Consider the following 15,018-nt stretch of genomic DNA (forward strand, 5'->3'; position numbering starts at 1 on the left):
AGTGCCCACCCAGACTCTTGACTTTTTAGAGACAAAAATAAGTCAGTGATTAAAGGCTCCTCCCCACAGACACAAAGATCACAAATGAGCGACGTGGGCAGAGGAACCCCAACAGCCCAAATGAAAGAAACCAAGGCCCCAGGGGCAAGAGAGACCCAGAGTCCACAGGAGAGGCGCTCTCTAGACCACCTCAGACCCCTCACAAGGAGGGGGTTACTGCCCACTGGGTATGGGACTCATTGTGAGATGCCAGAAAGAGTATTTTGGGATTGCAGAAAGCAGTACAGGATATTTAGAAGAACTGAAGGCAACACAAGGGATAGTGAACCATGAAAGTGGTTTGGGAAAGAACAAGCATAAGAGGATACTGGGAGGGGGGGAAAGGGCTAACAGGGGCCAGGTGTATGTAAGCAGGTGGCTGGCTGCCCAGTATGGTTATTCAGCCATGCCCTGGGCCTGAGCACTGCAGATTGTCAGATCTGCTTGTTAAACTACATTTGTAACTGTTTTCCTGGGTGAGAGAAAATCTCCATTGGGTGTGACCATGTACAGAAACAAAGATGCCAGCTGCTGGAGTTGTACTACCACGGGCTGCAAGGCCCAGGGTGCTTGAGGCACCACAAGGCAGAGGCCCGAGCCCAGGCACACGGCCTGGATACCTGTGCCAGGGTGTGACCTCGGGCAAACTCCAAGCCACACTAGCCATGCAGAAGGCTTGGGAGCAGAGCAGCCATGAGTCTGGGCCAGACTGAAGAGACCAGAAGGTCTGAGATTTGGCTACTGGAGGGACACCAGGACACCTGGGGCCAGGTCAGACCAGCTACCAGAGAGACCCAATGCATGTTTGTGCATCAGCTGGGAGACCAGGGGATCCAGGGACCAGTAACTGAGCAGAGTAAGAATTTAAGGCCACTTGCTGGAGGATCCAAGTTGTGTACATAAGCATTTGCCACAAACAAGCTTTCTTCACAATCAGCCAGTGAATGGAAAGGACGAGGCCATTGAAGCTGCTTGTATTTGCATGAGTGCTGAACTTTTTGATTCTGTCCCTATACACACATACAGTGTGCACATGTGCCTCTTAAAGACACATCCTTGTGGTCCTGGCCACGAGGAGCTGCAGCAGTCTCCTCTATAATGGGCTACCAGATGCAGCAAATCCCAATATTAAACTTACCTAAACTTTATTACTTTATTACCTTAGTGCTTAATGTTGCTAGAGAGACTAATGTAATTATAGCAAAATACTTCTATAAAGTTTTCTTTTCAGCAAAAGCCTGATGAAATGCCTGAATTGCATATTGTTCTGCATGAGTGTAAAATAACCATTGTAAAAAATGAAGCTGGCTGCCAACCAAGATTTTTTTCCTTCATTTTTTTCCCCCTTTTTAAAATAGTTCTGCTCATCAGCCTAAGGTTATATCAGTGCTTGGATGAGAAATCACAGAATGTGAAAAGCCTGGATATTAATGATACATATAGACATCTTCGAGCTAAAACAGTAGGTGTAGCTCCAAGACAATTACAAAAACCTTGCCACAATCCACCCTTCATCCTACACCTTCCACCAACACTTGCACTTATGCAACACAGTGCACAGCCAGTTCAGCAAGATGATCTAGCTACAGAATAATCTATTTATTTTGCAAGCATAAGAATTTAATATGAATTTAATAATTGGTTTAAGTCAACATAGATGTGGTACATTGTCAAAACAGTCATTTCTGCCTCCCCCCAATCGTGTCATGGTCCTGCCCCAGCACTCACAAACCTGGACAACTCATATTACTTTTTTTCTGAGCTGGGTTAGTTTTAATCACCAGCAGTTCCCTAATGCCACAGAAACCCACAGAAAGAAATACATTGAAAAAGCTTCCTCAGACTCTATTTGAATCATTGTAGGGTGAATTGCAAACCATATTCCTAAAGACTTCTATTACCACAACTGACAGCAAACCACAGGTAGCAGGAGAGAAATTCTGCTCACCACTGAAGGAAATAAACATACATGCGCCCCTTCCATCACTTCACTGCCTTCTATACCTCCTGGTGAAAAAGTCTAGAATTAAAACCAGAAAATGACACAAACAGTGCATCCTGGAGATCTATTGAGAGGAATGAATCACAGCTATAATACAGTCAGGAATTAAAGTAGCCAAATCACTATGGATTGCTGAAAAAGCTTAATGGCCACAAATTTTACAAGTGATAGGTTTGTATCACAGCCACTAACTGCATCAAGTGGCCCATGTAAATTTAGACACTTTATAAGGCAGAACATCCTGAAAAGGAGAATGTCTTAAATGAGGGGAGAATTTTGGAGGGAGAGGGAGGATCTTTTGTCACACAGAAGTGAGGAAAAATCCTTCCATGATAGACTTTAAAAAAGAATCACTCTAAGGTACATGAGACAAAGGGAAAAAGACATTTGAGAAAACTGAGGATGCCCTAAGAAAGAATGTCTCTCGAAAGATGCTATTTGGAACAGAGAACAAACATGAATGTTGAAAGGAATGACACCAGTTTAAGTGATTCAGGCTGGGACCTTCTAGTGGAAAAAATTCCAAATCACCAGATTGCTAAGCCCTGTAAAGGTGCTCTACTCACAAAGTGGTAGCCCCAGGATAAGTCTGAAGGACTTCTGTTCCTATTTAGTAATATGCAAGCAAACCAGCTCTACAGAGACCTGGAGTTAGCATTTGCAATCACCTAGGAGCCTGAAAATCCTTGAGAAGAAGAGGATGATTGCAAGATTTGAATCAAAGCCAAAATGGAATCCTGGCACCCCTGTGCTTACAAAAAAATGTAGAAAGATTCAGCAGCTAGGATGGGGTATGATACACATCACTGAATATACTGGGCTATTATGGCAGTGGAAACATTTGGCAAGTATCAAGGCAGTTGCTTACCCTTGCAAATGAATTTGGCAGCTGCATAAGATGAGAGTGTCTATAGGTAGTAAGGGCTGCAAAACTTCCATTAGGTCATCATATAGTCCTCTCTACTGACACGACAGCCAGACAGTGCCAAGTCATTCGATCTGCCTGTCTTTAAGAGCCTGCTGAGCAAAGGGTGTGTAAGAAAACTTTCAATTCAGAAGGTTTCTCACAGGGACAGTTGTTTCATGAGCAGTGTCTAAAGGTAGGAGTTGCAGGCATTAATCACTAAGGAGAGGGCTGAAGATGACAAAGTTTTGTGAACCAAAAGTTGTAATATAACTTTACCTGGAAGTTACAGTGCTTAAATAAATTTGCACCAGACCCTTTAGAAATAATACTTTTAGGTTCTTTGTGTTTAAAATGGCTTTCTCATGTCACTTGTATTTTTTTTCTTGTCTTCATCAGCACTTTGACCATCAGTTTTATATTTTATTGTTCTTATCTTTGATGCACCTGGACCTCTCAGACCACTCCTTTCCTTTCTCCTGCACAATTATTTCTAAACCTTTGTCCTGCATGGGATGTGATATAAGTAAGGCAAAGCTTTACTTCTTTTCTTTGTCCTGCATCTATTTTTGTGATCAGCATCTAGCATGTATTAACTTCCAACCTCTAACAGTTCTTGAAATTGCTGCAAGAACAAGGGTTCCAGCCTTCTTCAAAGCTCTTACCAGCTAAAATTCCAAGCATAAAAGATAAATACAATTCTGTCCCCTCTGCTGAGATAAGGCATTCTCTCAACATTTAGTCCACTGAAATGGGTAATACATGAATTAGCCAATTAAAATGCCCTCCATGCCAAATTTTAAAGAATTTATCTTCATCTCAGTGTGACATTCCAAGACCCACGCATTCAGATCAGTAACCATCCTTCAAACTCTTTGGCTTAAAGCTACAGGACTCTATAATACTATGTGACTGTACAGCTCCATGAATTAGCTCTTCCCTTCATAAGTTGTGTCCTTAAAAATAGAAAAGCTAAGAGCCCCATTACTTACAAATTAAGAAATGCATCCATTCCTAAACATGCTTATATCTTCTCTGAGCCTCTCTTCCACCAAGCTTTTTGATGACTAATCAGAAGCAGCTGAGAAATATAGAAAGGTTTGAAAGTATGATTTTCCCATGATATTTTCCCTAAATTCTCACTTCTTCACTAGCAAGATAGCCCCTAGGAAAAGAAATAGTGTTAGAGGAGCCAAGTTTCTGCAAGTTTCCTGTTTTGTTCATGGAGAGATTAAAATTTTGGAGATTATGCTTTTACATACTATCCTGAAAATACTACCCTGGGCACTATTCCCTGCATTTGACAGAGAAACAGCTTTCTCCATTCTTCTAATCTTGCTTAGTTGATGTTTTGAAGACAGTGAGATAACCATCTTATCATTATCTTGTTGGCTCAAGGAAAGTCATATTGTGACAAAGCTTCTGTTTGAAGGAAAACTTAAGGCCCAAAAGCTGGGACTGAACTCAAGTTAGACTGACATGGCAACAAAGGGGATCTAAACAATGAGCACAGCCACAGAAAGATTTGACAACTAGCTTTGAAGGCATTCAGGCCTGGTCTGTCATAATACTCATGGATAGCCCAAAAAAACCCTCCCAGTTCCCTTCAGAAAGGCATTTCTTGTCCCTCCACCTGATACTGCATTCCCTCATCTTAAGTCCACCTTCGTATCTACTAGAGACAGGAGAGCTGGGAATATACACACTCACCAACTCCCCACATTCCAAACTAGAACTTTACAAAGGGTGAGAGAAAGGAAAATACAGACATGTGAGAAAGTGTGAATAGCCATGCATTTCTCTTTTGCCCATCTTACATTGGTATAGCCTGGTAACAGATTTTGAAAATCAAAAAAGAAGTAAGAAGAAAGAAACTATGTGTACAGCTTCCCTCAGAATGGATGAGGGAATAGAAAGAATTATTACTGATAAACCTGAATAATCTCTATGCAGAGTATTTTCCAAGTGCCTCATTTTTAAAGTTAGGATATTAGATAATTTCCTTTTCTGTATATTGCAGACTATATGCTGTGTGCTTGCATGCAACTCTAGGGAGCTAAATTGTAATAAATATATTGGGATAGTAAGTTCATTTCCCAACATATCCCTAGCCAGCCTTTGGAAAGGGGTGTTTGCTTTATATCTGCAGTTTCCAAGTAGACCTCTCTTTCTGCATGACTATTTAAGTCCTTCTGCTTGTTTGTTTACACATTTTTACTTTCAATAACTTACTGCCTTTTTTTAAAAAATGCATGAAAGACTATCATCTTTACATGGAGCACAGCTTTCTTCAATAATGCTCAAAAGTAAAAATAAGCATTGCTCAAAAGTAAAGAACCTGAAAATTTATATTTTTCATTGTAAAGAAGGAGTCACAATTCCATTTAAGAGACAAGTTACTACTGTGAACCTTTCATTTTAATCCCTCCAATTTCCTTGGAAAATGTTGAATATCCTACATCTAATATAATTCTTCTTCTTTATTCTCTGATCATGTAATACCTTTCTGATTTCTGGTTTCCTTCCCCTCTCCTTCATTATCTTCATTAGCTCAAATGCAAAGCACATTTAACTGGGGCAAATGAAAAGCACATTTCTCTGCCAATTCACTGCTCTTTTCTCCAGTGTGTGAATATCCTGGTTATATCATCTATAATTGCATAAAACCTAGTTATTCATATGACAGCAAGATAGGATCATACCAAATTATAAATTAACTGTGGAAATATCCCACTAGAATTATGCAAGTCTGGATTTGTTTTACAGCAGCATTGCAGATGAATACCCCATCCAGGAAAGCAGTTTTGCAGTTGCTGAACATTTTATGAGATGTTGCCTTTGGTGGTGAAGCGGCTGTAAAGTTCCTTCTTTCCATCTCACCCTTGGCTGCTAATTCTACTAGCACTGTGTAGCTCAGCACTCAGCTGGTGGCCATCCCAAATTCAAGATGAATAAACACAGTTAGGAATGTGACAACAGCCCAGTGGACCACTGAGTGTGCACAATCAGCTGGGGAAACACTAGGGAAGGCCTTAAGACAGCCACGGAGTAGAAGACATCATTTGACACCCCAAGGAAGAGCACCAAGTAAAAGGTGTTGTCTTGAGGAGATGTCAAAGAATCCCAAAGCTCCAGAGCAGAAAACACAAGACCCACTGTGACTGATGTACAAGTGAACACTTCTGGAACCAGCATCCAATCAGATATGGACAATTTATCTCACAGTGAATTTACATGAGTCCAGTTTTATTAACCAGTCCCCATCTCTTGAGATGGACTGATCAAACAGGCACAGATGACACCTAAACAGCAAGGAAACTATCCTGAATTGAGAATAAACTTGTCTATAAATTTGTCTGTTCGCTATTATAAACTATTCTTCTAGAACATTGCAGGAAGAAGGAGAACATTTTAAATCATAAAGTATATCAAAGTAATTTGATACCATTTTGAATAAGAAATTACAACAAAATTTAGAGACTTGTAAAATATTACTCACAAACAATGCAGTAACAAATTACTTACACTCAGACATCCAGTCACATCTTAGCTGTTCTAAGATGTGCTTAGAAATTATTAAGAGCTACAGATGATTATGGAGTATCTTTTACTCAAAGATTTAACTGCTTTACCAGCTGTTTATAAAACATTTAAAGGACAGACAGAGCTGCAGCTACACATGCAGCTCCACCACTAAAACAGACTGACTGAAATATCTTTTCTAGTTCATCTGTGAAGTACAACAACAGAAATTAAATTAATACTTGTACTTTTGCAGATATCAAAGTAGGCATGAATGTTTTTAGTTCTGTTACTAGAAACAGTAAGTAGGCAGTTAGACTGAAACTGGACAATATGAAAGTCCTGAAAATAATTTTTTTTAATCCACTGATAAAAAGTGACAGGTAATTGATTTCTACTGTCATAAATTAACAGTGGATTTTCTCTAAATATTCACATTAATTGTTAAAAGGACTTCATTCATATCAAGTGATAAGAGGTATCAGACAGATCTGTAATAATGTTCTAGAAAGCTGAAGGGACTACATTATGAAAAATGAAGCTTAAGTATGCAAAGCATCCAAACCTTACAGACAAATGTAGTCAGTAAACATTAACATTCCAGAGAGGACAGAGAAAATACATTCAAAACTGTATGCAAATAATAAGCACAGTTGATATTATCATGAAAGACATTCAGAAACATCTATTTAGAGATATGAGGTGAGCACATTAACCCCATTAAGAAATACAGTTACAATTTGTCCTCACTGTTAGCTCAAAGATAGTATCTGACCATGACTTCTGGCAACATTCCTCTTGGAAGATGCATTAGCAGATGTTAGTGATAGATGAAAAACAAGGTACTCTTGAACCAAAAACCAACCAAACAGGTGGTGAGCTGTAACAGAATGAAACTCCTTATCCATTCTTTCTGTTCACCTAGATCCGGTTCAAACAATGAAATCTCAGTCCGACCGGAATGCTGCGTCTAAGCAGCGTCCAGGTGAAAGAGCTGTTCATTTCCACACACAGAACAGTAAGCCCAAAGGGCACAACACAGCAACATTCTTCTAGATTAAATGTACCAACAGAAAGTAAGCTTTAAACTCAGATAATAAACATTAATTAAATTGTTTGCTTTATACAAATAAAATAAATATACGTTAAATCCTTAAATTGAAGGCAATGTGGGTAAAAACCTCAATTCTTGCCAATCCCACTCGCTAGCAACACGGAGGAGATAATAATTATAGTTTAGGGATCTGCCTATCCGTTGTTTCTTCAAACACAAATTGTTTGTGTTTTCTTGTTATTGCTAATAGAAACTCAGAACGTCATGAGGACAAGCAGAAACCGAGCACTTGAGAAGTACAATAATATCCTTCCAAACACATCAATGGTTTTGTTTTCAGTTACTGGTAAATAGTTTAGGAATGTTTAAGTATTTTTCATTTTTAAAGAGCGTGCACACTTAGCTGAATTCTTTGAAGGCATGTGAGAAAAAGTATTAATGTCAATGTCAAATAAATCTCCTCCCTCCCAAAGATCCATTGTGTGAACGAGTATTATATTCTGAATACAAAACAAAGGTACCAAAGAGATTGCCATGTTCATTCCTCTTTAAAAAGAAGCAAATATCAATTCTCAAAGGAGTAGTAAAGTTCATTTTCCTACAAAGAAACATGTAACATTATTTTCCAGTATTCAGAACTTAGAATCACAAGTTGTAAACTGCCCAAGGAACATGTTCAAAATCTTACAGTTCAAACACTCCTAAAATTACAACACATATGTAGGTTTCATTCAACTGTTACTACAATCTTATTAAATGTCTCCGGAAATAGCTCATCTCACAGAATTTCAGAGTCCCTTGCACTTCACTTTCATTAATGGCATTTTAATGCAAAGGGTTTTTTTAAAAGATGCTTAGAAAAACAAATATTTTTTAAGCCAGATATGCTATAATTTTAAGATTGATTCCATCTAATAACATCCTTACTTGTCTGCTCCAAGAAACGGACACCATGTGTCAGATAACTGAGTTTTGTTGGGGTTTTTTTGGTGGTTTGTGTTTTGGGTTTTTTTTTTTTTTGAAAGAATGCACAGCATTTTTAGGGCTGCGTTTCAGAAAGATTAGGTCTATGAACAGTGCAGTTGTCCAATGGTTCACAGGTGTTTCAAAAGAATTTCCATGGAACCTAGGGTATTTATTTACACATTCCTCTGCTGCACTGGAAACCCAAACACAGCAGCTTTGAGTGTGATATGTGACTATCAAACTGTTTATCATCTGCACTAAATGATATGGAGACCAAAATAATGCATACACACAGACTTTTTCAATCTTTAAATTATTTTAATGCCCCTTTAACAGAGAAGTATGAGGCTCCAGAGACTGACAGTCAAACATAATTCCATTACAATATTAATAATAATAAAAACCCCCAACTGACTCTGGCTTTTACAACTGGTTTCCATTACTTCTGAATTTCATACCAAAGCCAGCTTTGACAAAACAATTTAACTTCACACTACAAAGAAGGTTATGATTTACATAATCAATGTAATTGCTACATTAGCTGTAATGAATAGCAGACAAAAGTGATGTAAAGGGCAGAAACTGTCTTGGAAAATCTAAGTTATTAAAAAATTACTTAAAATTTAAGGAAGACTCAATACAGGTTTGTTTTCTCACTACAGTGCTCTCATCGCTAGTGAACCTGAAGACAATAACTAACATTGACATTAGACTTCCTTCTTTTACACCACATTTCATGACAGCTTTTCAAAGGCTTGCAGGGTTAGCCTCATTCTGCATGCACAGAAAGGGCTTTGGCACAAAATGCCTTGTCAGAAAGGTAACAGCACATCAACAGAAGCAGCTCACGCAGTTTCACTCCACAACTTTTTGGTTACTTTTCTAAAGTCATCACAGAGGACCCATACCAGCTGCACCCAGAACTCATGATATGTAAAAGACATTTAGTATCTTTTCCACTTCATACCATTTTTTGCTGGAACGACTGCTGATTTCCCAGATTATTTTGGAATTAAATCCACTATTTATCTTTTAAGTGCACTGCTAAGCAGAATTAGCAGATAGAAATTTTTGCAGATGTACCTATAGGGAAGTATGACCCCTCAACATGTCCCATAGACACTGAAAATTTTCTTGAAGTCTAGGCATCAACTGTAAGTTTCAGCATGCAGCAGATAAACAAGAAAGCCATAAGACAAAGACATACAAGGAAGCTGAATTTCCCCACATCAGCTCTGCCAAACAGAATGCATACAGCCTGGGTCACAAACCATGCCAGTGGCAGCATCCTATCAGAGTAACACATTCCCATTTTGGGGACTGAAATCCAGAAAGAAGAGTCAATGGGAAAGGCTCTCCAAAGCACCTTACAGAATGGAGGGAATTGCTGTCTACCAGGGCCTGGAATTTGTGCAATCTCCAGATGCTAGAAAGAGCTTTGATGGAGAAAAAAAGAATCAAAAACTACAAAGATATGCAAAAGGGACAGACAAAGATGGTTCAGGCAGGAACAAGCATGTAACAATAAAAGGAAAAAGGGAGCCACTTTTAAACAGCTGAAGATCAGTAAGCTTCCTCAGCAATGCACTACATCCTATTGCCAGACCAAGTCCCATCTTCCTACTAAACTACGTTTCTAAATATTTTCCCAGGTGAAAGCTGGAGTTGGACAGGTTACAGAGCTCAGGTACCTGATATGTCAGCAAGCAGAGAGGCCAGAGACCAAGAACACTGCCTGGATATACTGTGCGAGATTGCTAACAAACACCAACGTGGACTAGCTGCCAAATAGAGTAAGAGGCTTGGAAGCCAAATGCTGGAGCAGCCATGAGTCTGGGCCAGATATTGGAGAGACCAGAGGGTCTGAGACTTGACCCTGAAGGGTCAAGGGACCAAAAGGTCCATGCAAGTTACTCAAGAGACCAGGATATCCTGGGGGTTGGCTCCTGGTAAGTTCAGCCAGAAACGTTTGTACGTGTGCACCTCTTGGGCACAAGGCAACTGGGAGATCACTGAATCCAGGAGCCCACCACTAAGTAGACCAAGTGGCTAAGACAAGTTCTGGCAGGACCCAGTGTTCTTGTACCTCTGGGAGTGCAGGTCTGCGTACCAGGAGCTGGACTGGGAGCTGTGGGCCTCTGTGGCTCATGCCCACAGCTGGGGCGTCCGACAAATCAAGGAGCCAGCTACTGAACGGACCGAGTGCATAAGGAGGGATCTAAATTCTCTGTGTGCATGTGTATTTACATATAAATACATGGGTGTTCATTTGTTTTTCCATAAACAGGCTTTCACCCCAAGCAGTCAGAGAAGGGAAGGGATATGTCCATGGGCACTGCTTGTGCGTGCCTAAGTGCTGTGTTCCACATCCGTGTTGGCCTACGTGACCAGTCGTGTGTATGTGTATATAGGACATATGTGTGCATTATTGGGAATAATTCCTTTCTGGGAATTAGCCTCACTATTGGCTGGACCTTGGGACATAGAGCTATGTCAGTTTTGCTTCAATGAGGCTTCAAGATTTAAGAGGTCTTATAACAAACAAAATTAAATGCAACTGTTAAAGCCTTCCAATAATTCAAGGTGATAAGAGGCCCTGAAATGCTCTTTTAAAACTGCACTCACTACACCAAGTATTATTAATTAAATGACCTTTAAACCATCATTATCAGTGTAATTAATTACAAAGAAACAAGAGTGAAATAACTGTAAGACAGGTGTTTAAAATGCCTGAGATGGCTCCAAAAGGAGCGATTTTCATCCATCAAGTGCCAGACTTTCAAGATGTACTTGGCTCTTGAGGTCATAGACTTGCATTCACACAACATAGAACTGTGCTGCATCTGTGGTCAGGGCACACCAATACTGGGAAATGAAGACATTCAACCCCACAATGTTATTCAAGTCCATCCAAGTGCACTTGCTATAGTTCAGGCACTTCAACGTCTCTGCAGTGCTTACCCTGGTTTTTTGGAGGCATTCATTACCAGGGCACAGCTGATGAAGTGCACACCCACAAATGAGCAAAGCCAGTTCTGCTCTGTGGCTAAAGTTGGCTTAAACCTTAAGTGCCCACTGGAGACACTGAAGAAAAGAAAACTTAATTAATTCTGAAAAAAACCTGAATCCATTCAGAATGGTTAGCTTTCTCTGCATGAGGTCAGCAAGGTCTCCAAATTACAACACTTCCCCACTATTTAAGGTATTACAATTCTTGTATTGCACCAACTGTAGATTAGAGTGAGTTGACTATAAGGCTCTCTCTTCTGGAAGACACAAACCTGAACAGCAACACTACCAATTGGCTTCCAAAACACCTTGGTTCTTTCCTTTTTTATTAAAAAAATTGTTTAACACTTGTTTCCTTCACTCTATCCAGTATAACACCAAACAACGCCACCACTGCACAATGCTTATAATACTACTTCACAAAAGTTTAGTATATGCAGTCTATCATTCATAAGCTTTAAAATTCTGTTATGATACATGGTAGTAAAAAAGAAAGAGCATCTTACCAGTTTTGGGCACATTTAGCGTTTTCTTTTCTGCCTTGCTACACTTGTCAATGCTGAAACATGCTTTTGTCTTTACTTTTCCAGTTGACTCCACAGACTGTGTACAATTTTCATTTTGATTCTGGATATTTATTTTAGATAGCAATGAAGCACCTCCCTCTTTCTCAACTATCTGCAAAAGAGAAATAAGTTCACAATAGCATTTCCTGCATGGAGGTGAAAAGAAATAGAGAAAAGAGCAACAAGAAGGGTTTTCAAGACATATTAATTGTCATTATCAAGTTGTTATATAAATATGCACATCTCTGCACAACTATATGCATCACAACAACACATGTGTGCACACAGTACCAAACACTTGTGTAAATAGTTTATTAATTTAGTTTAATATGTCTTCTGTAGATAAATAAATAAAAATTGTGCTGCTTTTCTGTGTCAGTATTAAAAGTTTTAGAGAAAGTCCCTTTGCAGCAGAACTGCAACTCAGCATACTGAGACTTTACAACAAGTATCCTAGCTCTTTAACTGCTTTTACAATAAAGCCCATGCCAAGATGCAATCCCCACCTCATTTATACTTGAGAATTGCATTTGGTCTCAATACTGATTAATTTTATTCATTTGAAAAACATTTTTCTGCAACCACTCCACAGTGAGAGAAGCCTAACCTGAGAAGCAAGGTACTGACAAAGGTACTGACAGCAAAGCTGTCAAAATTTGTTCTGAATAGATTTTCTAAGCAGAGATTGTTTGTGTTGAGCTCAGATGTTATCTTTTAATCACAATATTGTACAAATACTTGTTAGTGCACTGTTCAGTTTACCTCCTTTAACTTAATTTCTTGGTCCATCTCCTTAGTTTCATTCTTGAGACAAACAGCAGTACATTTTCCTGGTGGTATAAACCTTGGCTTTTTGCCAGCATTTCCTAGGACTTGACTTGGAGCTGCAGATCGCCTCATATTCAGCTGTACTGCTCTGCAGGCTGGACGGGAAGGAAGGAAGCAGATAAAGACAACTGTACCCAAGATAGGCTTTAAATATAAAAATATATCCATAGATCACAACAAAAGCACTATTTCAAAATATAAAAGAGCATACAAGCTCTTCAAACAATATTCACAAGCATAATAACATTTAATAAAAAGTAGTATCATTGCAATGCTTTAAGTACTAAGAAGGATTGACTGCAGCAAATTCTGCAGCTGAACACCTTGATGTTCATTTCAAAAGCCACTAATGCAGTTCCCAAGAGCAGTAAATGCTCTGGAGATGCACACTGTAGGGCTATTTAGCAAACTTAGACCAGTTTATAAAAAGAACAACAATTTTAAGCAAAACTTACTATTCTGTACACTGGAAACATAATTTTGAAAAGCCCATTATTAGTGCACAATGAACAGTGAATTAGTGCACAATGAACAATGAATCTTGAAGGTGTGTCTCATACCTGGGATGAGTGTTCTGCATTAAACAGCCAATTACATTGGTCATTCAGGTTCATCATAATAAGATTAACATTCAGCAGAAAATTATCACTGAATTACAGTGGATATTATTGCTCCATGTTATGTCCACTTGAACAGTGGAAGGAATGTATTACAGATTTTCCCTCAAAATATAAAACCATTATTCCCTTAAGCAGCCTTAAGGCAAAACCAAACATAAGCCAATGTTAATATAACAAAGTTTACTTTGCAACCAGTAGAAAAACTAGTTATAATCTTAATGCTTCAAAGCAGTAGACAGAAATCAAAGAAAAGAAGAAAACTCCAACAGAATGAGACAGCAGCCAAAATAAAGAAGGCAAGCACAACTTACACTACAGTTACAGGTTTAATTCTCCATTTACACACATTATTTTAAATGATTCCCCCCAGCTACTGGATTAAAAACAAACCGTAATACAGATTGCAGAATCAAACTTCTGTACCATCTCAAAAGCATGCTTGCATTGCTGCAACAGACTGTGTGTTTCTGCACCTTTTTTGGTGCTACTCTGCACTCCAGTGGCTTCCTGGGGCACAACCACGGTCCTTTCCAAGGTTTGCACTGAAGCAGTGACAGAGCACTGCCAAAACACTTTGCAAACATGCAGAGACTGGCAGCAGGAGTACTGCTCTCTCCCCATATCTGCACAATTAGCAAATATATGATGCTGTCACTAGACATAAATCTCAGGGGCAAAATGGCCTCAACTGTTGTCACTTCCACTGTGGATGTCATTAAAAATACAAGGAAAGAAGCCTGTGTCTACAGCAGTTCACTTAAGTTAGGCTAACCTGACAACAGTGATAGCAAATGGAACCCTGTGCAATCAGGGAGTAGCTTGGTTATAATAACAGGAGTATTTGTAGTGTGAAAAGCCACTGTGAACACTGCAAAGGTGTCAAGAACCTTCAGGGAGAGCAGACTGCAAGTGCTAGTGCTCAGCAGAGCCAGCTTCAGGTGCCATGGGAATCTGAACAAGCTCTCTACCCAACCCTACACTGCACAGTGACACTTGGGAAGACAGCACAGGACACCCCAGGGCTCTGCATGAGGACTGTGCATAGCACGGCTGCAGGGCTACACTAACCCTGTCCACTGCACTTGAGGTTCTGTGGGCAGAGAAGCTGCACAATTCATAAATTGCACATATCCATGATTAAAGCCCTCTAATTCCTAAAATCATTTGGCCATTGCACTGTCATTTGGTCTAAAACCACAAAAACAAACTCATTAGAAGACCTGAAAATTATTAAGCATTTGAAGACACTATTCTTGCTAACTCAATAACTTCACTGTTACCAGTATTACCTGCTTGCAATTACAAAGTCCTTTATGGGTTTGTGGGTTTTGAAATTAAACACTGCATCCAGAAATACATATTTGTCTTTTAAAATGCAAGCTTTCATAAAATATAATAAAAACATGTTAAAAATATAATAACCAAAATGTTTACATTTTATCCCTTTACACTACTACCCAATAGGAATAGAACATCAAGAAACCACAGAGCCAGGTCTTTCGGATAAG

At 39.2% G+C, this 15,018-nt stretch overlaps 1 protein-coding gene across 1 annotated transcript in view; it reads right to left on the minus strand.

The window, feature by feature from the left end:
* The window catches only part of RAD54B (RAD54 homolog B), a 63,675-nt gene that overhangs the window by 47,756 nt on the left and 901 nt on the right, over positions 1-15,018 (minus strand). The window contains exons 2-3 of the mRNA XM_041412987.1: positions 12,825-12,985; positions 12,003-12,174 (exon numbers count right to left, since the gene is read on the minus strand). Coding sequence (XP_041268921.1) covers positions 12,003-12,174; positions 12,825-12,962 — 310 coding nt within the window. The 5' untranslated portion in view covers positions 12,963-12,985. The remainder of the gene's footprint in view (positions 1-12,002; positions 12,175-12,824; positions 12,986-15,018) is intronic.

Source organism: Onychostruthus taczanowskii, unplaced genomic scaffold (genome assembly GCF_017590055.1).
Source record: "Onychostruthus taczanowskii isolate IOZ18803 unplaced genomic scaffold, ASM1759005v1 scaffold4, whole genome shotgun sequence".
NCBI lineage: Eukaryota > Metazoa > Chordata > Aves > Passeriformes > Passeridae > Onychostruthus > Onychostruthus taczanowskii.